At 38.3% G+C, this 23,406-nt stretch overlaps 3 protein-coding genes across 5 annotated transcripts; 1 reads left to right on the top strand and 2 right to left on the bottom strand.

Annotated features, from left to right (window-relative positions):
* Positions 1-38: 38 nt before the first annotated feature.
* On the bottom strand, positions 39-8,369 carry LOC120015867. The gene is made up of 4 exons (XM_038868355.1): positions 7,834-8,369; positions 5,474-5,845; positions 935-5,399; positions 39-765 (listed from the first exon to the last, which is right to left on the bottom strand). Exons 1-3 carry the CDS (start codon positions 7,966-7,968, stop codon positions 975-977), a joined length of 4,932 nt encoding a protein of 1,643 aa, XP_038724283.1. The 5' UTR covers positions 7,969-8,369; the 3' UTR covers positions 39-765; positions 935-974.
* A 497-nt stretch (positions 8,370-8,866) lies between these two features.
* LOC120017156 (nucleobase-ascorbate transporter 6-like) lies at positions 8,867-14,811 on the bottom strand. The gene is made up of 14 exons (XM_038870270.1): positions 14,081-14,811; positions 12,887-12,984; positions 12,571-12,753; positions 12,281-12,381; positions 11,844-11,919; positions 11,700-11,759; positions 11,359-11,543; positions 10,638-10,734; positions 10,431-10,517; positions 10,061-10,119; positions 9,860-9,951; positions 9,680-9,757; positions 9,423-9,583; positions 8,867-9,322 (listed from the first exon to the last, which is right to left on the bottom strand). Exons 1-14 carry the CDS (start codon positions 14,187-14,189, stop codon positions 9,104-9,106), a joined length of 1,605 nt encoding a protein of 534 aa, XP_038726198.1. The 5' UTR covers positions 14,190-14,811; the 3' UTR covers positions 8,867-9,103.
* A 2,480-nt stretch (positions 14,812-17,291) lies between these two features.
* Positions 17,292-23,173, top strand: LOC119980135 (protein UXT homolog). 3 transcript variants are annotated; one of them, XM_038822799.1, is made up of 8 exons: positions 17,292-17,573; positions 17,966-18,798; positions 19,774-19,870; positions 20,613-20,642; positions 20,765-20,866; positions 21,255-21,362; positions 22,296-22,350; positions 22,750-23,173. In XM_038822799.1, exons 3-8 carry the CDS (start codon positions 19,782-19,784, stop codon positions 22,816-22,818), a joined length of 453 nt encoding a protein of 150 aa, XP_038678727.1. In that variant the 5' UTR covers positions 17,292-17,573; positions 17,966-18,798; positions 19,774-19,781; the 3' UTR covers positions 22,819-23,173. The 3 variants fall into 3 exon arrangements, with proteins under 3 accessions (XP_038678727.1, XP_038678725.1, XP_038678726.1); XM_038822797.1 differs by lacking the exons at positions 17,292-17,573; positions 17,966-18,798 and adding exons at positions 18,818-19,047; positions 20,488-20,520; XM_038822798.1 differs by lacking the exons at positions 17,292-17,573; positions 17,966-18,798 and adding an exon at positions 18,820-19,047.
* Positions 23,174-23,406: the final 233 nt, after the last annotated feature.

Below are 23,406 nucleotides of genomic sequence, written 5' to 3'. Positions count from 1 at the left end.
GTGGTTTTTGTATAATATTAGTCCCTACTCAAGACAAATGGAGCAACAATCAAAAGAAGAATAATTGGAAAACAGCTGCAAATCCGTTGATACATGATATGTGAGGAAGCAATTTCACACATTACTCCCCTCGACTGACCAGTAAAATAAATGAAAAATTCTGACTTCACAATATAGGAAGAAGGATCACAACCCATAAAAGGAGCCCCCAGTAATCAAACAGTGCCCTTTCCTTGCATAGGTACTTGGAGACATGAACCAAAGGGCTATGCTTCCACGTCGTTAAAAAAAAATATAAACCGTCGTCCCCAACATCGTTCCCCAAATTATACAGGCATTCAAACTTTCACGATCAAATAAAAATAAAATCTATTTAAACACAGCATCAAGCACAGCACCTGGATCAAGCACCAAAATTTGCCGTCCCCATTATTGATGGGATTTGTTTCTGATCCAAAGGTATATTTGTCGATTCACTGAACAGTATGGGCACCAATTTCAAATGTCTGGGCAACTCAGAAAGGCATGCTTTCCAACAGTTAAAATATCTACAAAGGGGAAAGTCATCTGTAGTCCCCCAGATCAATTCAATAAAAAGCTAGAAGACCCAGGCAAATTCCTTGGAGGATACAACCGATACAGAAAAAAGAGATGGGGGTCAGAGAAAATGAAAAACATCAAAGAACTCACTTACCACCCATCATTGAAAGCAAATAAGTAGGATGTTGATATTTAGGTGTTGCACAAAGCCCCATCCTCAAGAAACTGACATACAAAAACGTCACAACTAGGTAAACATATACACCTAACGGCAGAATTATGCACAACTTTGTCTGAGAAGAGGGGAAGTGGAGGTGAAGAGAGAGTTTTAATGCAAAAGGTAGTGCAGGAACGAAAACAAGAAAACCAAGTGAGTTATACATCAGAAACTTACAGCTGTGATGGATCCCCCAGATTCCTGTCATTTTTAATTCCTACCGCCATGATGACTGCCTGTAACCCTCCCATCCTCCATCTGGCTCCTTCCTCTTTAAAGCACTACCACCTGCTACCTGATAAAATTGTGCATGCTCCTCTACTAGAGCCTGTGAACTGGCAACAGACAGTTGCCTTGGCCCAATAGAAGTCATATCCTCTCTCCCTTCTATATCTGGGACCAGAGGTCCTGCATTGAGGTCTAGACCCTGACCTCCCCATTTCCTACTGCTGTCAGCGCCACTACAGTGGCTGCCATCGGCAAGGGTAACAACATAAGGCCTTGGGTAATTAGATGGGACTGCGCCAGGAGGCCCTAATAATTGTGAATGCACGATAGGAAACCAAATCCTCCCACCAGATGACGAATCCACTTGTGCTGTTGAACCACCAGGAAATGTGGCTGATGGAAGAGGATAGCTCGTCCCGAAAGGGAAGACAGGATACTGAAATGGAGTAGAAGGGAAGGGAGCCGCTGGAGAAGATGACAATACCGGTCCCCTGTAAACATCGGGACTAAATGGTGTGCTACTATTAGTTGGGGCCACTATCCTCTGAGGCCCAACAGGAGCAATCATTGGAAAAGACTGCTCCCTCTCGGGCAAGATAGGTGGAATTGATACTGCAGGATAAGTATTTGATGGAGTAAACCATGTTGAAATGTTTCCTATATGATTGTTCATTCGAAGCACAGGCGCAGGTGGCTGTGATGGCACGCTATTCCTTGCGCGCTGACTAAATGGTGATGGTTCAGCACCCATCTCATCAACAGCAGGCCCATCATTTAAATCGAAATCCCTGCAGGTATTCCCCTCACCTTTAAGAAAATCAGCTGATGATGATTTGACTGGCGGAAGTGTAAATTCCACTCTATGACCACTGCTTGTTAAGCTGTTCCCCATATCAACAGCCTCATCGACTCTATTCAAATCAAGATCAAGTCCTCCAGAGGCACGACTAGGGCAAGAACCAATGAGTTCACCAGCCATATCGCAACTATTTGTAAGCCCTTGCACAGAACCTGTACCTTGAGCAGAAGACTGACATGCTAAATCCTCGATGATTCTTTCATCTGGTACATTCAAGTCAAAATCCAGTAAAGGGCGATTGGGCCTCCCAACAGTAGGATCTGGAAGAGATACGCTAGTTAAACCCAATCGCATATCTAAAACCTTTCTAGGTTCAGCTGGCCGAAATGCACTTGTTGCAGCTGATCCTTTCCAACCAAGTTCTCCTTTACTCCTCAATAAATCCTCTGGTGGAACAAAGGGCCCTTTTGCAGCAGCAGCCACAGTAATCAATGAAGGGAGACCACTAGATACAGAAGAAACAGCAAAAGGGAAAGGGCTAATCAATGGAATAGAAGCAGAACATGAAGGTGATAGTGAGTTATTTGTGTTCCCGTATTTTGAATCATCGGGATTAAAGCCTTCATTCAGATCAAACTCTACTTTCGCATCTACATTAACCCTACCAGTAGCAGAGAGAGAAGAACCATCTGCAGAGGCAGACATACACTCCTCAGCTTCATTATTTCCACCAGCAATCAACTTGGATCCCTTTGACCCTACACCCCGTTCTGCTTCTGGCTTGGGAGGTGCAGGTCGACCACCCTGAAGGTCACTCGCATCATTTCCTTCTACACTCTCACTTAAATGCTCACCCTTATTATCAATAATAGGTGAACCCCCATCAGCTCCAGTACAATGCTCCAAACTTAAATCAGCATGTTCATCCGGCGCAGTTGATTGCTTTTGACAGCTATTGACATGACTGCCAGCATTGATTTCCATCTCCTCAGTCTTTTCCTCATTACATTTTTCAGCATCGTTCATATCTTGACCAGAACCAGAAGGATGAGACAATTCCTCATCCCCTCCTTTTACAGCCTCGGAGCTCGTCATCATGGAATATGGCTTCTGCTCTGTCTGCATAATACTGCTCAATCCTTCAGCTACATTTTTTCTGTCACCATCAATTTCTAAAGATTGATACAATGATGATCCTTCAACAGCTACTGGCTTAAAATCCAAACTTGACACATCTAACTTCTCTTCCATTAACAAAGAACTGCTTGCCTCAAGTTTAGTATCTATACCGCGATCTATAATCACCTCAAGACCTGCACTTTCCTCCTTAGGTTCTCCACTTCCTTCTCCCTTCAAGGCCTTCTCCACAGAGCTTAAATAAGGCCCAGTAATAGAAGCTGTTGCTCCAGTTTCCTTCATTTTTCCGTCATTTTCTGCACATGGATCCACAGTTTGATGCCAATCCATATCAGAGGAATTTGAATGTCCATTGACTTCTTTGGTGGAATTCCCATGAGAGAACAAAGAAGCAGTTTTTCCATCTGCAAATCTAGGCCAATGCTTCTCCTGATCACAGGGGCCATCAGGACTAAGACTACCATCTTGTGCAAGGTTATCTCCAGCTGACGATTTCAATTTTGAAACATGGCCAGTAGATGAGTTATCCAGTGACAGGTTGTTTTGTTGAGGAGAATTAGACGGTGAAATCACTTCGGATTTGGACATCTCTTCAGCCACACTTGCAAGCAGATTCATCCCAACATCATCCCCAGCTGGCACAGATGCATTCGCTTCTGAGTAGTTGACACAACTGTCAACCAAAGCATTTATGGAGCTAAAAGAAGTATCATTCAGCTTCCCAGATTTTTGTTCATTTCCTGAAGGAGAAGAACCATCCCTAGACACTTCTGTCAACTTCTTACAATCATCAACAGCCCTACAGCACTCCTCCTCTGGAACAGCAGCAGGTGACGGATCTTCCTCATTAGAACTGGTCAGTACATCCTTGAAATCATTGCTTTGCCATGACTCATTATTCACATCGAAAGGACCATTAGCTCGATTAGCGTCATCCTTGTCCTTAAAATTACGATCAAATTGACAATTCTTCTCCAAAAGCACAGGAGAAGTAGCTCTTCCATTCATGCACGAAGGGTCCTCAAATGATCCCCCGCTGGCACTTTGCACAGGGCTGTTTACTCGATTTGGAATCTTGACAATAAGTTTTTGAGTAGTGTTCTCAACCAGGGGCTCATCAAATGCCTTTTCGCACGTCAAAGTGGACTGTAATACCTTTTCTGTAGGATTTCTGTTCACAGAACTTCTACTTGACACAGCTTCCCTCTGTACCCCTGATAGAGCTGTCCCCGGGAATCCATTGACTGATTTACGATTCCTTGAAGAACCAACTGTAATCTTACTCACTGTAATTGAACCAGCAGTTGAGCTTCGTGCATCCTCCTTACCAAAAGCTCCACCACTTTTTGCACGGTCACCAGAACAAGACTGACTATTAGTATGTGACTGACCACCAGAACTGCTACTTTTATCATCCCTGGCCACCATTAATGGAATATCAGAGGCACCAGCAGCAGCTGCATTTCGAGACTGTCCATCTTTTGCATCCGTACTTGCATATACAGGTGATTGCGCTGTTCTCATTGATTCCAGAGAAGCCGAAGCAGGCGTGGTAGTAGCATCACCCTGAACAAGCTTAACTGAAGCTGGTTTAGAAGCCGAAAGCTGTGTAAGTGAATTCTTTACAGCAACCTCAGAAGTTCCACTTGACTGTCTGTTTGCCGCATGAGATATTTCACGAATACGAGGTCTTGCCGACCAGGGCACAGCTGGATTTGAACCCGACTTTGCATCTATCTCAGCTTCAACACGTTTCTTCCAAGTATCAACTAAACTCCTTGCTTTCTTCTGAATTTCCATGTTCTTATGCGAACGTAGATGATTCACAGATTTGCCAATGTTACACATCTGTAGGGCATCAAGATTAACAGGAAGCTTATCTAGGGCACGGAGTAAAACAAGTAGAAACTCCTCGACAGATTTATCACTATCCTTGGGGCTATTACCATCACCAATCTTGCCTTTATGGACCTCCTGGAGCCATCCATCAAATACAGGCAAGCCCTTGTGCTGCACAAACTTATTTAAGCAATCCAACTTATCTGTGGCTGCTACAACACTAGCAAGTATCGAACGCCCAACCAAGTCTATTTTTTTCTCATTTCTTTGGGGGAGCATGAGTTGCACCAACTTCTCTACCCCCTCAGAATCCACAAGCCCTCCTTTTTCTGTAATTTTAGCAATCTCAGACTTTAAGATGCCATCTGCTCTGCCATTGCCAGAGTCTCCATCATCATTTTTGATTGAACGATCTCGTTTGACAGGATCAGAGCTCTGATCTCCCCGCTCCCTTTTCTTTCCCTTAACTTGAGAAGGAAAGGAGGAAGCACTGTTTTGTATGGTATCAGAACCAGGTTTCAGCTGTGATGTTGGTGTTGGGCCATTAATTTGCTTTGGAGAACGGCCGCCAGGCTGCACTGTTGCATGCATTTCCACACGAGTCTTATACAATAATTGATTTATTTCTTCCTGCCGTTCCTGTAAACAAGTAGCATGTTAACAACAAAAGTACATAATTTAAAGCACCAATACTAAGAGTAAGAAAAACCCACATCAATAAAGTCTTGATCAGTTAGCCACCATAAACACTTGTTTGTAATGTCATAAACACGCCGGCACACAAGTGAACAAATCCCTGACGAAAGTTCAACACCTTTCGGAAGGAAAGCAACTTTACACGGATGAAGTAAGGATGCAGCAGGGATTTCATCCCTGTGAAAAGAATAAAATATCTCGTTGGGCGCAGCTTCCAACAGGATGCCTTTGCCAAGCTTTACTTCACCAGGTCGATAAAGCCAATTCACTCCTAGCCTTAAATTTTTCTCTTTACTCGAAGTCAGTGAGCGAATTATTCCAATGAAAGGTGGGGAATCCTGAGGTGGTTTGAAGAGAGCACAGTCACCAACACTTATCTTGCGTCCGTCCTGTGGAAGAAAGAAGTGAAACATTAGTCGAAATGTAAATAGAACTTCTGTATAAAAACCCCAAACAATGTTTGCCAGGAGAGATGACCATATAAGATGAGAAAAGGGTTAGAAAAGCCATAGAGGTTTTGTATCATATGAAACATAGCAAAAAGATTACAGAGGACTATAATTGATCAGCCACAGCCACTCTTCTCAAAATCATTTCATTGAACAGGTCTACCAATAGCATCTACTTAACCATTTAGTCATTAATATAGATAATCATGACCGGCTTAATGAACATATCCAAGAGATATATAGTCAACCATAATCATGCATCTAGAAAACCATTCAATTGTCATCATTATCAACTGAGCTTTTATCCTAGAAGTTTGAGTTAAGTTACATGAGTCTGAGAAAATCAAAGGGAATCCACTACGTGTATTCGTTTCCTCCATTCATCTCTATCTAGGATCATACTTTCATAAACTCCTATTAAATCAATATCATTTCTAACTACATCAAGTCGTGTCTTCTTAGGTATTTCTCTTCGCTTCCTACTCTCACCTATACATATTATCTCGATTCTTCACATTGTTACACCGCTATATCTACGATGTAGTGATGTACATGTCCAAACCATCTTAAAATGTTTTACCTGCAACTTATCTTCAATTGATGCTACTCCTACCTTAGATCTAATAATCTCATTTCTTATCATATCTTTCCTCGTGTGGCCACATCCAATGAAGCATTCCCATTTTTTTGGATATTATGTTGTCTTTTAATAACCCAACACTCAAAACCATACTTCATCAAGGGCTATACCTATAAAATTTACCCTCCAACCTTAAAGGAAGTCTTCGATAGCATAACTCCGGATTCGTTCCTCCACTTCATCCACTCGTTTTTAATCTTATTAGCTAAATCTTAACTAATGTCAGTGTCATTTTTGAAAATCGAGTCTAGACTTTTAAAAACCTTACTTTTTGTTACTTCAATCCCATCTAATTCAATTGTTTCATCGTTACCTTGTATGCTTTTACAAAACTTACATTTCGTGTATTATGTTTTAGTCCTACTTAATTTAAATCCTTTGGACTTTAAGGCTTGCCTCCACATCTCGAGTTTTGAGTTAACTCCCAATATTGCATCATCCAGTAGAACTATATTATTCGTAAACAACATGAACCAAGGTACCTCACCTTGGATATGTGGTCTAAGTTCATCCATCACTATAGCAGGAAGGAACGGGCTTAATGCCGACCCCCAGTGCAAACCTATTGTGATGGCCATTAGTCATAACACTAACTACAACTCCTTTATATATATCCTTGTCATGGTAATATAACTAATCGGGACTGCTACCTTCCTCTAAAATCCACCACATTACTCCAATTATTTAATGCAATAATTGAACAAATCTTCAATGGATTTATTAAATTTTTTATATTAAAATTTCCACACAAATTGCAATTATGACATCAATAAAGTACACTGACATTAGTCTTAAAACCTAATAACAGCATGCAGCAGAGAAAAACCTTCTTCTACCCCGGCAAATAAAGTCCCCTATAATAAGAAGCTGCTATGAATCTACCAAGAACCCCAATAGCGACTAAACAAACTCCTCATTCCCTGTCTGACCTTCGCACACGATATCCCATCAACAATTCCAAAGATAATTTGAAAAACCATACAATTGCTATAGAAACTGATCAGAACATGAAATTATTAATGAATCAATCCACCATACATGATCCTTAAGAACAAATTGATATCTCAATTTGGGTTTTGTAAGACCATAAAAAAAAAAAAAAAGAAGAAGCATGATGTCCAAGTCCAACACCCATTTTTCAGCTAATCAAGGTAATAGCCTAATAACCACTACTGATCACAACATCAAACAGAAATCATTTTTGATTGATACAAACCTACGAATACGAAACGACAGAAAACAAAAAAACTTGAAAGCCAAACGAAAAAAACTGCGAAAAATATAATACCTTGGAAAACGAATTACGCGGAGAGGAAAACAAAGACGAAGAAGAACCATCACCAGCTACACTCGGAGTGCTGGGCAAAGGTCCAATCCACATGTGCAGACCCCGTTTCCTCTCCTCACCTTCCCGTCCACGCATAGCCTAGCATTTTCCCCAGTTCCAGCCTCGATCCCGCCTTCAATCGCAGCGAATACCATCAATCCCTTCCTGTTTAATCACAAAACCCCTTCGAAATTCAACAATTCGAAATTCAACAATTCGAAACCCTATATCCACGTAGCAACAAACAAGCGTCGACCATCAGCTGTACACACGTGAAACCCTACCCTTCGACCTCCGCGAAATTGATTGAATTGCGATTCTAGCGCTTATAAACAACTAAGAAAAACCAATCTAATACACCGTCAGATCCATCGCTGCAGAGAGAGAAAGAAGCCAAGCGGCCTTTCGATCCATCCATACAGTATTTAGAACGAGATGGCAAAAAAGGAAGGGAAGAACTTGAATATGGTTCTGGTCAAACCGTGGAGCTGGCAAATAAACCCGCACCCCTAATTAAGACCCGATTAGGCTATTGGTGCGGAATTACGGGCGTGTGTGTTACGGTGCCGTTCTTGTCCCGTGAGTTTTAGAGGCTGTGGGATTTTTCATTTAAATGCCCACCGTTTGATCTTGAGATCTTCTCCATGTCATTTCCAAAGGGGTTATCATACATGCCCTAAGATTTACTGTCACCAAAGTCTGATGTTCCAACCAATCAATTAAAATATTTCTTCATGATTCTTTTAAATCCTTACTCATATGGGCTTCAAACCATTTCAATTACTCACATTGGTTTAGGTTTAAGGCCTAAAATTTCTGCCTATCAAACAGCCCAATGGCCCACTCAAACAAGTGATTCAACATAACATCAAATCATGATACAAAAACTCTCTCACCCAAAAACTTGTGTTGGTATTTTATGTACCCAACATCAATCCAATGTTAAATCTGAATGAGAGTGATTTAGGGATGCATCAAAAGAAACTGAAGAAGGGAAGAGGCAATAAAAATGCTTCATTGCTTACACCAAATCCACATCTCACCATAGGTTTACAGCCAAAAAGGGAAAAGAAAAAAAAAATCTAGTCAACAAATGTCTCCAGATATCCTATAAAGAAATAGATAGAGCTTGTGATAAGATAGATAGGAAGGCAACAATGAGCCTATTTGGAATGCAATCCCAGAAAAAAAAAACAAAAACTTTTCAGAACCTTGTTTCACAAATTAGTGCTCACACAGATGGGAAATACTTGTTTAGATTGAAGGGCAAGGAGTAGAACTCTTCGCTCCTTGAATCGCCTTTGAAGTTTTTGAACTTGTCCCACCAGTGTAAACCCCTGTCTTTCCTGATCGCACCGTCCTTCTTATGCAAGGTGTTGTCCAAGAAATAGGCCAAGATCCCGGCAACAAAAGCTTCCGAGGAAAAGGGCACGTTTATCATATCGTTAAACTGCCAGGTAAGAAATCATTACATTTGTCAGGTGAGTTCCGAAAATTAGCATAATTTTGTAAATAGCTTAGCTGAGACCAACTGTGAGTTTTGGGCATACCCATCTCTCACTGGTATGCACCGGACCATATCCATTGATTGCAGTATATTCGTTGAAGTACTGTGCAACAGACAAGCCCATGAACACAGAGAAGCCTAATATGAACTTTGTTCGGAAGGTGTTGAGATTACAGAATTGAAGAAAGCTAAGGCCTCCAACACCTGCACAGGCGTATGAAATGAGTACATTACTAATCCCTGAATGAAAAGGGATCTGTAAGAACATGTTTTTCAACTGCAAATTATAATTATACATACCCACATAAGCAAAGAAAACGCAGTACAGAGCGGCAATAATAGGTGCGGGAATTGAAGCAAATACAGCTCCAAATTTTCCTTCATGATAAAGAAAAGTATACTGATATTAAGAACAAGATGCTCACAGATTTTGCTGCTAATGGAATGATACAAACAGTGAATATATTGAGAAAATTTTACCAAGAATGGAGAAGAAAATCATAAACCCAGCAGAGATTTGGACAACTCTTCGGCTGCCAACACGTGTCAAGGCTATAAGACCAGCATTCTCCCTGAAGGTGGAGGAAGAAAGTCATTCATTCGATGTGAAATTCTATTTTCAATTGATGAACAATTACATTCATGCTCATAAAGCAAATATAATTTCCTGTCATATCTTACACAGATACAGAGGATCCATTAACAGTTCCAAACAACCCAGAGAACAAAATGCCAACACCCTGCATGCCAATCAAAAGGAATATACAGATGAGACGTTGAAATGCAAATATAGGAATGCATGGCAGTAGAGCACACAGAAAATAGATAATAAATCTTGAACGATATATGCCTCATAACTGTCTCATCCATGTGAGGAGCAGATTGATAACTTTTGCGATGCATGATCCCCCCACATTGCAAAAATCCACCTCCCCCCCGCCCCCCCGACCCCACCTTTTCCTTATCAAATTGAGACCAATCCCACAAAATGAAATAAGTATAACTAAGATGGGGCAGTATTAGAACACAAGGGAAAACACTAACAAATTACCTGCCAACCAACACCACGGCTCAGAATAGAAGATGGGAACATAGTTGCACTAGCATACCTTGAAACCGCAAGAAAAGCACCTGTGGACTGTTGTATCATTCAACAAAAGCAAGAAATGAGTAAATATGATTGATGAAAATCAGTTATCACTTTAGCAGTGATGATTTTGTATAAATATACGTTAGCCAGGAAGGAAATAGAACATACCTCAACAAGAGCAACAAAGGAAGCCATCATCATGGCAAAGGCTTCACCAGCATCAAATGAAGGAGCTCCCCATTGAAATGGATAAGGAACTCTAATCCTGCAAATCCAAATTTTAGTTACATATGTCACTCAAACCAATCAATACTTAGAAAGATATAAGAGGAAAACAAAAGATATTTGACCAATGTAATCAAGATCTTCCAATTATCAGAAAACTGTCGCAGAGACTTATGGTTGAAATAGATGACATGTGCCCCATATAAAATGAATAAAGTTCACGAGACAGCATTAGAACTTGACAAATCACTAGCTTTCCTCCATTTGAACGAAACCATCATTGGAACTGATATGAAAAGAACGGGTCCTTCTAATAGTCTCTTCTTTACCAAGTTGTAATCCCCCACTTGACTAATTAATTACATAAATGGCCTGAGCCTTTGAAACATGCAAAACCAAATTAAAAAGGTTTATGCTAAAGTACAAATAGCTACAGAACGAAGATGCAGATTGTTCAAAAAATGACAAGAACTGTCCTAAATAAATGCAGAAATAAGTACATGAATATAAGTAATGATCTGAATCACTAGTCAATAATAAATTAATACAAATAATGATTGAAAGCACAAGTCAATTATAATTGTCAGAAACCAAGAATAACTTGGACAGAACAATGGAGATACGTTCAAGCTGTGACTCTTCACGGAAAAAGGGCAAAGCCTACCATGGCGCAGCATCTATAAGTCCAGCACGATCAGTACGACAGCTTATCTGTGTCTTTGGTGGTTTATCATTATAGGCCCCACCGACAGTCAGAAGATGAGCATATATCCACACAATCACCACAGAAAATATGACAGCAAAACGGTCAAAGAAAGGTCTTCCCGAGTGTAAAACGTGAGGCAGGTACTGCAAAATGAGAATAAATAATCAAAACCCATGGTCTGTCACGATCATTCCATGGTAAGGCTAGAGAAAATTCCCAAAAGGAAAAGGCCTTAGAACATATCATTCTAACTGTCAGAAAAAACTAGAGGTGTCTTATGATAAAAAAAAACACTCCACCTGCGAAATGAACACTAATATGATAAGCTCAGGCAGTCCAATCTCCACGCATTTGGCAACCTAAAATAAAAGCAATGGAGTCATCCCAAGTTTATTAAACTTTCATGTGAGCATAAACATGCATATATGGTAAAAGGAACTTACGCCAGGAAAACCCAATTCATACAGCCCAAAACCAACCAGAGCAATCAATGGGGTTACTGACAGCGGACTCAGAAACCTGAAACGTGGAAAAAATAAACCAATGCGACTTAAGTTTTTGCTGTTGCAAAAATAATATATTACTATTTAGTATTTACAACTCAGGACAGGAAGCTGATGAGAAAAACTTTAGGCGTAGTCAATAATTATTCAATCAGAGCTGAATAAATTACTATTTACAGCTCATTACAGACTCTCAGAATAAATTCTGAACCACGTCAACATGAAGCTGAGGAAAACTATGGATCTAGTTACTGCTCATGCATAAGAAAATGACTCAATAACTCAATCAGAAATTATGTGACCAACCAATTTACTACAAAATATATGGTGAATAATCTAATCAATCATTATTGTTAAAACCCTTCACTCAAACGAACCTTGCAATATTACGCCAAAGGCCACTGAAACCAAGGACAATCTGAAGAGTTGAAGCAACAATAAGGGAACCCTGTATTGCTCGCATTATCCTCTTAAATCTCTGTGTTGACATTGAATTAGTGTGAGACATAGTGAAGTAATAAATTTCATAGCTTATAATAAAATTCCTGCAAGAATCTTAATCGTGAATAACGCAAATATACACGATATATATCCTCTTGCAGGTAACAAGCAAGAGAAAGTGTCAAATTAAAACTACTTTACATTAGAGTATGATTTAGCTCCAAACCTCTACAGGGTCTGACTCCGAGGGATCACTAAATCGACCAGCAAGGATAATCGAAATCGTAGTTGGTACAAAGGTATAAGACCCTCCAATAACTGCAGGTAGTCGCGTCCCAAATAAAGTTTGCAGAAGTGTGTTGATACCAGCAACGAAAAGTAGTGTCTGGATAACCTTCGCCTTCTCCTCCTAAAACAGCAGAAGGGTACTTTTCAGCCTCAAAAGAAAGTGCCATAGTTGAACAAAATCAACTGAAATATTTCACACGCACATATTGTGTGTGCACGTGTGTTTTATTTCACTTGCCAAACATAAAGCTTACATTGCCACCCCCCATTTGCGGAACAAGCGCAGTGGGAATGAGAACAGTTGTGCCCAGCATCACAAGGTAATGTTGGAATCCAAGAAGGATAGCCTCCGCTGCATTAAATACCCCATATAAGTTCAATAATTAAATGAAAATGATTGAGAGAGGAAAGAAAACAAAGTACTCTTATAATCGGAAACATATATATATATATGAAAGTTTGGTAAGTTTATCTTCATGATGATCACAATGAAATTGAGAGTTCTAAAATTGTTACGAAAGGTAAAATGGCCTTCAACAAATAAAGAAGAAACATTAAACAAGCATCACTCATATAATCACCGGGAGCTAACTAACTAGAGCAGTACAAACAAATCAATTAAGGAGGCTCCAATTTTGACAGAACTATAAAATGTTGGTTTTTTTTTTTTTATTTTCTTATGTTGGGTTTACATATTAAATGACAACTGTATTATGGGCTATCTAATTCTATAGGGCCGAATAAGTGATCTATTAATTGGGCTCTAGAGATATCTATTGGGTATGGGCTATAATGTGTAGAAACTTAATACTAATTAGATTAGGGTTTGATGGGATTCTAGTCTAAATTAGTATATAAAGGTCAAGCCAAGGGTTGTGGTCCCCAAGCCAAATCACAAACGCCACTTGCGTCTTCTCCTCTTCTCCCATTCAAGAGTGAGAGTTCTTTGTGTTTTCAAGAACATAAGGTGATTTGTCTGTGGAAGACTCCATCCTTCTTTGTTTTGGAAACATGGATTCAGGTTTGTCTTCTCAACATGTATTCTTGATGATACAACATGATCCTTATTATATATAAATAGTCTAACATAAAATTCTTCTCTCTCTCAATGGACGACATAAATTTTCATTTTACGTAAAGGTGACTTTCTGATTTTTCGAAGTAAGAAATTCCTCTGTATTTCTCTTTTGAAAATAAGGTATTTCCCCAAACAGGAGTGCCTAAAAAGCTACTTTCAACTTCTTATCAGAAAGAAAAAAAAAATTGCAAAAGAACAATTAACACATCCAGCGAACATAACTAAGATATACCCAGAAATTTCAGAACCAAGACTCACAGTGGAATAAAATAATAAATAAAGAAATTGACTCAAAAAATCTAGAAACTGGAAATACAATTCAATGCCTACCCAAAACAACAAGAACAAGGGGAAAAAAAAAAGTACTCACGCCATGGAGGTGGACTTGTAATGCAATAAGAAATGTTGGGTAGCTGATCCTTTGGTGGATGACCCTGTGGTTCCTCTACCTTTGCTGGAGCTGCTCCTCCTCCTGCCATGATTCCTAACTCTCTCTAAACCTCTCTCTCTCTAGGAAAACCCCAAGTTAAAAGAATTAGTGGAAGCTGCTTGAAAACGAAGTACAAGTGACTAAGAACCTAAGGAGAAGACCCAGATCCCAAATCTCACAGAACACTACTCAGACTGACAAAAGAACAAAAAACACTCCACAATTTGGAGCACCCCACCAAAAAAGAGTAAACAACCCACATTAACACCCACTCATTGTTTCTTCTTTTTTTAAAAAAATTATTCTCTTCACTGTTGTTGTTTTTGTAACAACAATGAAGGGAAAAAATGACAATAATTGCCACAAAAATAGGTGATGAATAAAATAGATGAGGGGAGAGGAACACATAAAAGCTCCTTTTAACAATCTTTCAAAAGTAGAATCAACAGAAAAGCATTAAAAGTCAAAGAAATAACGTACCCCACTTGAAAAAAAAATAATATTCTTGTATCTTCGGCCCCCAAAAATAATAAATTTACTCCAGAAAATGTAGAAAGAGAGAGAATAAACCCAGATGTTCTGTGGAGGCCAAGAAGAAAAGAATCAGAGAGAAAAAGTCCAGGAACCGTATGTGCAAAGTGAAATGAAATGTAAGTGAGAGAGATATAGAAAGTAGCAACTAAATTAATGACACAGTGTCTCGTCATCATTGTTATTTAAAGACCATATCCAAAAATTTGAGGTGAAAATCTCTCTATCTATCTAGAAAGTTAGAAACTAAGTTAATGACACACACATTGTCATTCAAGACTTGAGTGGCATTCGCGTTTATACGAAACTTGAATTCGCGATCTTCCGTTAACAGTGATCTTGTTCACCATCTCAATCACCGATACATTATCATACGGTTTAATGGATATATATTACTGTTACCTTTTTTTTGAAGCTATAGATATGTAACACTTAAGCAGTATATATGTAAGTGAAAGATTAGATTTTGAAATTGAAGAGGCGCTCTAAATCTAATGATTTTGATACCAATTTTCAAAAAGGCTATAATTATTATTTGCATTCTACGAAATTTCCTATACCGACACACATTGATTGGTACATGAATTAACAAGTTTGTCAACATTTGAAAAAGCTTGTGAAAAAAAAATAAAGACAAGATGGATAGAATCCGGGAATATAGTATGTAGGGGGTCCACAAGTGTGAGCTGTTTAAAAAAAATTCCTATATTTTACATGTTTAATTATAAAAGAATCTCAAGATTTTATATTTTTTTAAACGGGAGAGTGAAAATTCAAATCATTATCATCAGGGTAATACACAACCTTTTTACCGTTGTAACTTGTGATTCGAGTGTCTCAAAATTTATATTTATCAACAATAACTTGTGCATTTATCAGAAAATTGTCTTATATTTTAATATATGCTTAAAACCCTTATGAAAAATATGTTTAAAACATAACATTTCGAGTGGAACCCTTTTGTTTTAACAAAATTTATAACTTTTTCCAAATCTAAATACTTTTATCAAACATATTTAGAGAAAGTGAAACAATGGGCCAAACATCTATAGTTATTAATAAAACTAATTAGGGCAACATCCCTAACGATGGATAGAGTTGGTATTAGGAGAAAAGTCGTTTGGTTAAAAGTAATAAAGGAAAAGAAAACAAAAGGAAAAGGTGAGGGGAGGTGAGGAAGAAAACAAAGGATAAAACGTGGGAGTTGCTTTCAAGTCTTTACTCTTTAGGGGATACCCACCCATACATATCACCCAACCTTAGCTCTCTCTCATGGAGGGACCAACTTTTTAAGCAAATTCTCCTATCCTTATAGCTCTTTTGATTCTAAGATGGGGATATCGTTTTGTCATTTGTACCTTATTCTATTTCTCTCTCTCTATCTCTTGTAGTCACACACACAATCCCATTGCAATGAGTAAGTGGTTGCCCCAACCTCTTTCTCACTTTGGATATATGGGATGGATCAAGTTGTAACTATGAGTTTCCTGAAAGTTAATGTAATAAAGTATTTATTCTCGCTTTCTAAGTTATACCAACTGGAACTCTAAAGCACTTGCAATGATGTTATTTTGTCTAGGAAAATAAATATGTATGGGGTTTTGTGTTTTGTTGATATGGTTGCATTGAGTTTTGTGTTTTGCTGATATGGCTATATTGGAAGATGTGTTTTGCTGATGTGGTTATATTGAAATATTGTGTTTTTGTGTAGTTTTATTGGGGACAATATGGAGGGCATGAGAATTTGTTGGCCACCATGTTAGGTGGGAAAGGAAAATGTATATGAATTTGTGTTTTGCTGATGTGGCTATATTGGGAGATGTGTTTTGTTGATGTGGTTGTATTGAGATACGTGTTTGACTTGACTTTTTATGTAATAGAAGTGAGACTCAATATAGATTTTTGCTGACCCAACAAATTGCCACTACTGCAATTGCTAACTATGAGATTCATGATGTTGGGAGGGTATAGTTGAATAACAAATTATTGGTTGAGATGGTGAATTTAATTGTGGTAATTCGTAACGCAAACGGAAGATTGTAAATTCAAATCCCATGAGTGTTTCCATCGTCACAATTTACGAGATAAAGAGTCTTCCATATGACCCGAGATTTATTAATCAATTGTTCGATGGATAGATAAAAAATAAGCAAAGTATAGTTGCTACGAAAAAGCTATTTGTCCAGCAACTGGGATCCCAATTGCTGGGACGAGTATCTGGACTGTAGTTGATATTGTGCTTAATTAATGCCTTACGTGTAATCATGCAACTATGCAGCTCCTTGGGCCCTTCCGAAACTTAGTTTGAGTATATTTTATTGTCCAAGCCCAGTTCAAGGCCCAAAAATCTTTCAGTTGAGTCCATGTTCTAGATTTCTTAGGGGTGTCCATCGGGTGTTAAGACTCGGAACAACCCGGCGACCCGGCCATTATCGGACTGGCCTGAAAGGATTTTTAATTGGTCGGGCCTTACCCCAATCGGTCAGCAGTTAACAGGGTTGGGTCCCGGATTTGATATTTGTGTACTTTCGGGTCACCCGATAACACGGTAAATTATTTAATTAAATTAATCAACTGTAAATTACAAAACACAAAAACGGCAACGTAGTGCCTTAACTTAACCAAACCAGTTAACCTACGCTACCCTAGGTCTCTCCGCCTTGCTCTGATGGTCTCCGCCTCTCCCCGTCTCTCTCGATATGGCGATATTCAACAAATGACCAGATCGGAGAACATCATCACCGACTCTCCCTTACTCAGTTACTCTCCTTCTACTTGAGTCTCTGTCACTGTTTCACACTCGGTCACTCACTCTTCATTGCTCTTACATCGGCGCCAACAGAGAACCTGTAACCAGATCGAAGATTGGAGAACATCATTCGTCGGCGTCTCGATTCCTCCGGTGAGGGATTGGATCTTGAACATCATTGATTCTTATAATTACTAGCGGGCGTTGATTTTTTTTTATAGAGAAATGTGTGAGTGTATTAGTGCAATTTATGTATGCCAAACTTGATGCTCTGAAGTCTTAACTGTGGTGAAAACGTAAAATACTGAAAAATACTTTAGTGCTTGACTGTTTGTCTGTTAATGATGCTTCAAGTTCATGATATATTGCTGTTGGCATATTGCTTGGTTTTGGATGCTTCATGAGTTCATTCTGTCTTAAATTATATTGCATGCTGTGAAGCACGGTTCAGAGTCATGCATTGCAACTAGCCAACTATCTTGTTCTGTTATGGATGCTTCATTCTTGATTTCTTAAAGCATGGTGCTACTGTTTGCACTTTGCAGGTTTTGAAACTGGCTTGTTATTGACTATCTTGGCTCTCTGTTTGCAGTGAAACTGTCTTGGTGGCTCTTTATTTGGCGTTGGCACTATCTTGGTGGTTCTCATTTAATCATTTATCATTCTTGTCTTATGTTTTTGGACTATCTTTATTGACTTATTGTGTATGAGTGGATGACTGTAGTTTGTATGTTATATTGTTATGGACTTGATGACTTATGGTAGAGACTCAGACAATCAGAATGTATTAAGTACTGTATCTGTAATTCTGTAGGCAGGTTTGGCAGTCTGCAAATTGCAAATTATTAGACTATTAGTTATGGATTAATATTTAATGGATTATGCAGCAGGTGCCACATTTTTTTGTCACAGATTGCAGTTTCGGCATGGATATTTGATGCCATTTATTTATTTATTTTTTACCTCTTTTGGTTTTTGGTGACATTGTGAATCAAATTGTCAATCTGTATTAAGGAAGTGTGCAGGTGGGCTTATTATTTGCTTTGGGCCTATTTAGGGCTTGCGGGTGACCTGAAACCCGGGAACTCCTTAACAGGGTTGTCGGGCGGGTCATCCATTTGTCAAAAAGACACCCCTACTATGGTATGCCGAATTTGAAGTCCATTTTCAGAACGCCCAAAATATAGTGGGCCTTGATTTATCCACTTTTTGGGCAATTTTGTTCTCTGACGACTCATATGAACTCTTCGTTTCTTCACTCAACCATCCTCTCCTTGTTTTCCAAAAGACGACAGTAGTCGAAATCACTGAAAATCTCTAGGCCGGCGTCGGTATTCTTCTCTAGTTATCGTCCTCTCTACTTCAGCTCTCTACTTAGGTTTGTCTCTACAAGTGCTTAATTTCGCTTTGGGTTAGGTTGCATCGGTGTTCCTATTGTTTTTTATGGTTGTCTGCGGTGTTCCATATCTGTTATCCATTTTTCTCAACAAGGACTACTTTTTATTGATTAAGCGCAAGTTTCTTCTCTTCCTGTACAAATTCTCATTGCTTTTTTTTGAATGCGTGAGTCTCACTAGTATTTCTTATGACAGCGGCAGAAGCACCGACTCTCTGTTTATTGATATTGGTAAATAAAATTCCTTTATGATTGTATTGATATGGGTTTCTGTTTCTGGTGGTTGTAAGTCGCAGTTGGGTTCTTCACATCTCCTTGCTCTGTCAACACTGATATTTACATTGCTTTTTTTTTTTTTTGAATGCGTGAGTCTCAGTAGTATTTCTTATGACAGCGGCAGAAACACCGACTCTCTGTTTATTGATATTGGAAAATAAAATTCCTTTATGATTGTATTGATATGGGTTTCTGTTTCTGGTGTTTGTAAGTCGCAGTTGGGTTCTTCACATCTCCTTGCTCTGTTAACACTGATATTTACATTGCTTTTTTTTTTGAATGCGTGAGTCTCAGTAGTATTTCTTATGACAGCGGCAGAAACACCGACTCTCTGTTTATTGATATTGGAAAATAAAATTCCTTTATGATTGTATTGATATGGGTTTCTGTTTCTGGTGTTTGTAAGTCGCAGTTGGGTTCTTCACATCTCCTTGCTCTGTCACGGCGGCTGTGTTTTAGTCTTTTTGTGTGAATTCATTGAATTTGTTATGTTTTGCTGGAGATTTATTGTATTTTTGTGGGCAAGGCCTTTTTTCACTCGTTTTTTCCTTTGGGTAATGTGGCAATGTCTACTTGTTTCCAGAGATGGTTATTATGCACTTATCTGGTATGGGTGAGTCAACTAATCTCGCCCTTGGTGATATCTCGTGAGTATTTAAATTTTTCTGAATATTGTAATAGAGTTAGAAATGGACAACCGGCAAGAGAAAGTCCAAAAGTTCGAGGAATTTGTTGATCGCCGCTTGAAACCAGATCTGCTTCGTGCTATTGCTGAAAGGTAAATAGTTTGTTCTTTTACTTGATTGCTTGGTAATTCTGCATATAGTGTATCTAGTATTCTAGTTTAGTTTACAATCATTTTAGATCCTTCGTGAACTGTGTTCCCGGACAGATAAATCTTTGTATTTGGTTTTGCATGAGCACTGAATTGCTGCTTATTCTAAATTGCTTTGGGCATCTGACTTTGTCTTTAGGGAAGGGTGGTTGTAGGATAGTGTGTGTTTTGAACTTATTCTAGATGTGTTGGATGCTTAAGTGGTGGTAGATTCATTGCAGTTAACTTACCACGTGTTACGAGAATTCATCAAGTTTTGCTAACTTCAATTAATGTGGCTAATAAACGACATCATCATCATTATCTGCGCCTTTATTCGAAAACTTTGGGGTCGGATACATAAGTTTATGTGAAGATCAATGGGAATCCACTACATGTATTCGTTTCCACCTCATTTCTATCTAGGGTCATACTTTCATCAACTTCTATTGAATCCATATCCTTTGTTACCACTTCAAATCATGTCTTTTTAGGTCTTCCTCTACGCTTCATATTCTTTCCTATACAAATATGTGTTGTGTATCATATAGCTAATAAGTAACAAAGTTTTTTTTCTGTAGGTTTCATGAAACTGTTTGGATAGTGCTTTTAAAGTTAAGTGGTAGGGTTTTATAGGTATGGAGAATTAAATATATTAAGTGATGCGCTTTGTTATTAATTACCTTATCCTGTGCTGTTTTTGCAGGGACAAAGTTTTCGAACAACAAAAAGTGTTGTATCCTTGCGTTCTGGTTGTTTTTTTTGGCCTTTTTCTTTGTACTTTTAGTATTTCTTATCACTTTTAAGTACTGCAACTCATTTTGTGTTCGTAGATTACTTGACTATTGCAAATTGTAGCTCAGATTTGCGAAGGAACATAGAGAACTTAGAAAAAAGTAGTGTAACCAGTCTTAGAACATTGGTTAATCTTGGCTCTGAAGTGTACATGCAAGCTGAAGTGTAAGTATTGTATATCTCATCTTCTCTAATACTGTTTTTTTGTCATTATGTGCTCATCATTTAAAATACACACGTTTGCATGCACGTACTTGCACAAATGTACTCATGCTTCACACATACCTTCTCACCACTTTTCTATTTTAGTATTGTATGTTTTGCTTAGTTTCCTTCTTTTTCATCTTCATCTGTAATCTCCTTCCCTATTGCATTAACTCTGCTCTTTGTGGCATATACTTAAAAGAAAACAGAAATTTGGCACCAAGGAAAAAATGTCACTCTTAATGGTCTGAAAAGTTCTGGTGTTACATTAAGTAGTTGTAATTTCCTAGTTCTCTTCTCAAACATTGCTATTCTTTTTTCCCTCTTTCTCACCCTCCTTTTTTTACAGGCCAGATACGCAACACATATTTGTGGATGTTGGACTGGGTTTTCATGTTGAGTTTACATGGTCTGAAGCTTTGAATTACCTATCTCAAAGAGAAGAAAAGTTATCGAGGTATACATTTTAGTAATCAAAAGTTACTTTTGTTAAGTTTCGCGTAAATGACTTGCGTTCATTATTTGCAGCTCAGATAGAAAACTAAATTGAACAAATAACCTAGAGCAAAATTAATTTAGATTTAGAGATGGCTAGGATGAATCACTAAACTAGTTCATTACTTGTCACAATCATACAAGAATCTTACATAATATCTAAGCTGGAAACCATTGGCAAACGTCCATATTCCTCTCCTTACTTTTGACTTTTAAGTATGGTAACTGGAGTGGGAACTACTTCAGATAGTTAATGATCAAGTCTCAAGATCAATGCTTATATCTCTGCATTAGATGAGGCTTGGAGTATACCCCCAAAGATGGGAAACTCTCTGATCCTAGGGTAACATTCTCACCGTAGATAAATTACAAAGGAGAGTAATGCATCTCCCCAACAGGTGCAGCCTTTGCAAAAATGAGGAAGAATCCATTAATCTTATTTTCCTGATTGCAACTGGACTAGGAGATCCTGTTCAATTAAGGTTGTACGGGACTTGTGGGATCTGCTCTTCAATCTGGAAACTCATTGGTATCAGGCGGGTTGTTAGTTACTTAGTTGTTTCTGAGACCCTGGCTTGGAACTTGATTGGCAGAGACAAGATACAAAGGAAGGTTCTGAATTGCATCCCTATGATTATTACTGGCTGGTTTGGATGGAGAGAGATAAAAAAAAATTGCATACATGATTGATATAGACGTCTTTTGGAAAATTTTGGACTACTTTCAGGTTCTGTGATAGCTTCATAGGCGAACCAGCTAATAATTAGTCATGATTACAAAAGAAAGAGGGTGGAAATGACAAAAGAAAGGATCCCCCGCATGAGAGAAATATATGAAAATGTTTTCTGTATAGGAATAATTGATCTCAATGCTAATAATTAGTTGGACTCTGCAGGCAAATAGAGGAGTGTACTCACCTGATTGCATCAATTAAAGCCCAGATCAAGCTGGTATGTTGATTTGTGGTGTGGATTTTCTTTGTTCAACTTTGCTAATGTTATTTTCTCTTAATCTTTTACGCTGGTATGATTCTTGCAAAGGCACATTTATTTGGTGTTCATGTCAGACCATTTTCACCTTCAGTTAATTAATATAAGCAGGATCGATTGAAGACCTTCATACAGTCACCCTATATCTGGTATAGAAAATGAAGATGATAAGCGTAATAGCCAAATAACCAAGATAAACCATTACTGTAGCTTATGTGATGATGACTTTACTTTTAAGGGAACAATATGCAATCAATCCCAATTTGAATGATGTTTAAAGATACACAATGATTTGCTCGTACATTTTTGTTTAATATGCTTGGGATCGCTGAATACAATAAATTTATCAATTTCATGTAGGTTTGTGAAGGAATTCGAGAATTGCTTGAAATTCCAGCAGAGCCATCTAAACAGGAGCGCATTTTTTGACTTGTTAAAAAATGATGCTTATGTGGCTGTTTTTGAGTTTCTACTTAGAGGTATAAAAGTATTTACACCCGCAGTCTGTAAGCGTAATACTGCGATGTCTCTTTCTTTCGGTTTTTTTAACAGCCTATTGTGTTACTTTCACTGTTGGACTCAATTGGTTTTAGACATGGTGATGTTCACCAGAATCGCAAGAGCTTGTCGGTCCTGGAAAAAGCTTCTTTGTTGGGAGGGGATAATTCTTTCTTGTAAAGATTAATGAACTTTTTTTGAATGTCTCACACTGGAAAAAGGTGTTAAGTCACTTTACCACTAAAGGGAGACAACAAATGAAATTTGAAGACTACAATGTTCAATAGCATGTATGTTTATTGACTTTATTCTATGAGATAAAATGCAATCCACCATTATAATCATAGAATGCTTGTCTTGAACCAACACACACCATTATTTGTTCTTGTATAAGATCTTAGGTACAAGATTCTTTTCTACCCACCCAACAAATGTGCTATAATGATTGGGTTGACTATTTTTAGGGTCAGATATTTCAGTGTTACCCCCCTCTCAGGTCTCTAACACTGATTAGGCAGT

Source organism: Tripterygium wilfordii, chromosome 15 (assembly GCF_013401445.1).
Source record: "Tripterygium wilfordii isolate XIE 37 chromosome 15, ASM1340144v1, whole genome shotgun sequence".
Lineage (NCBI taxonomy): Eukaryota > Viridiplantae > Streptophyta > Magnoliopsida > Celastrales > Celastraceae > Tripterygium > Tripterygium wilfordii.
Note: the sequence above shows the minus strand (reverse complement) of the source record. Positions and strands in the feature narration are given on the sequence as shown.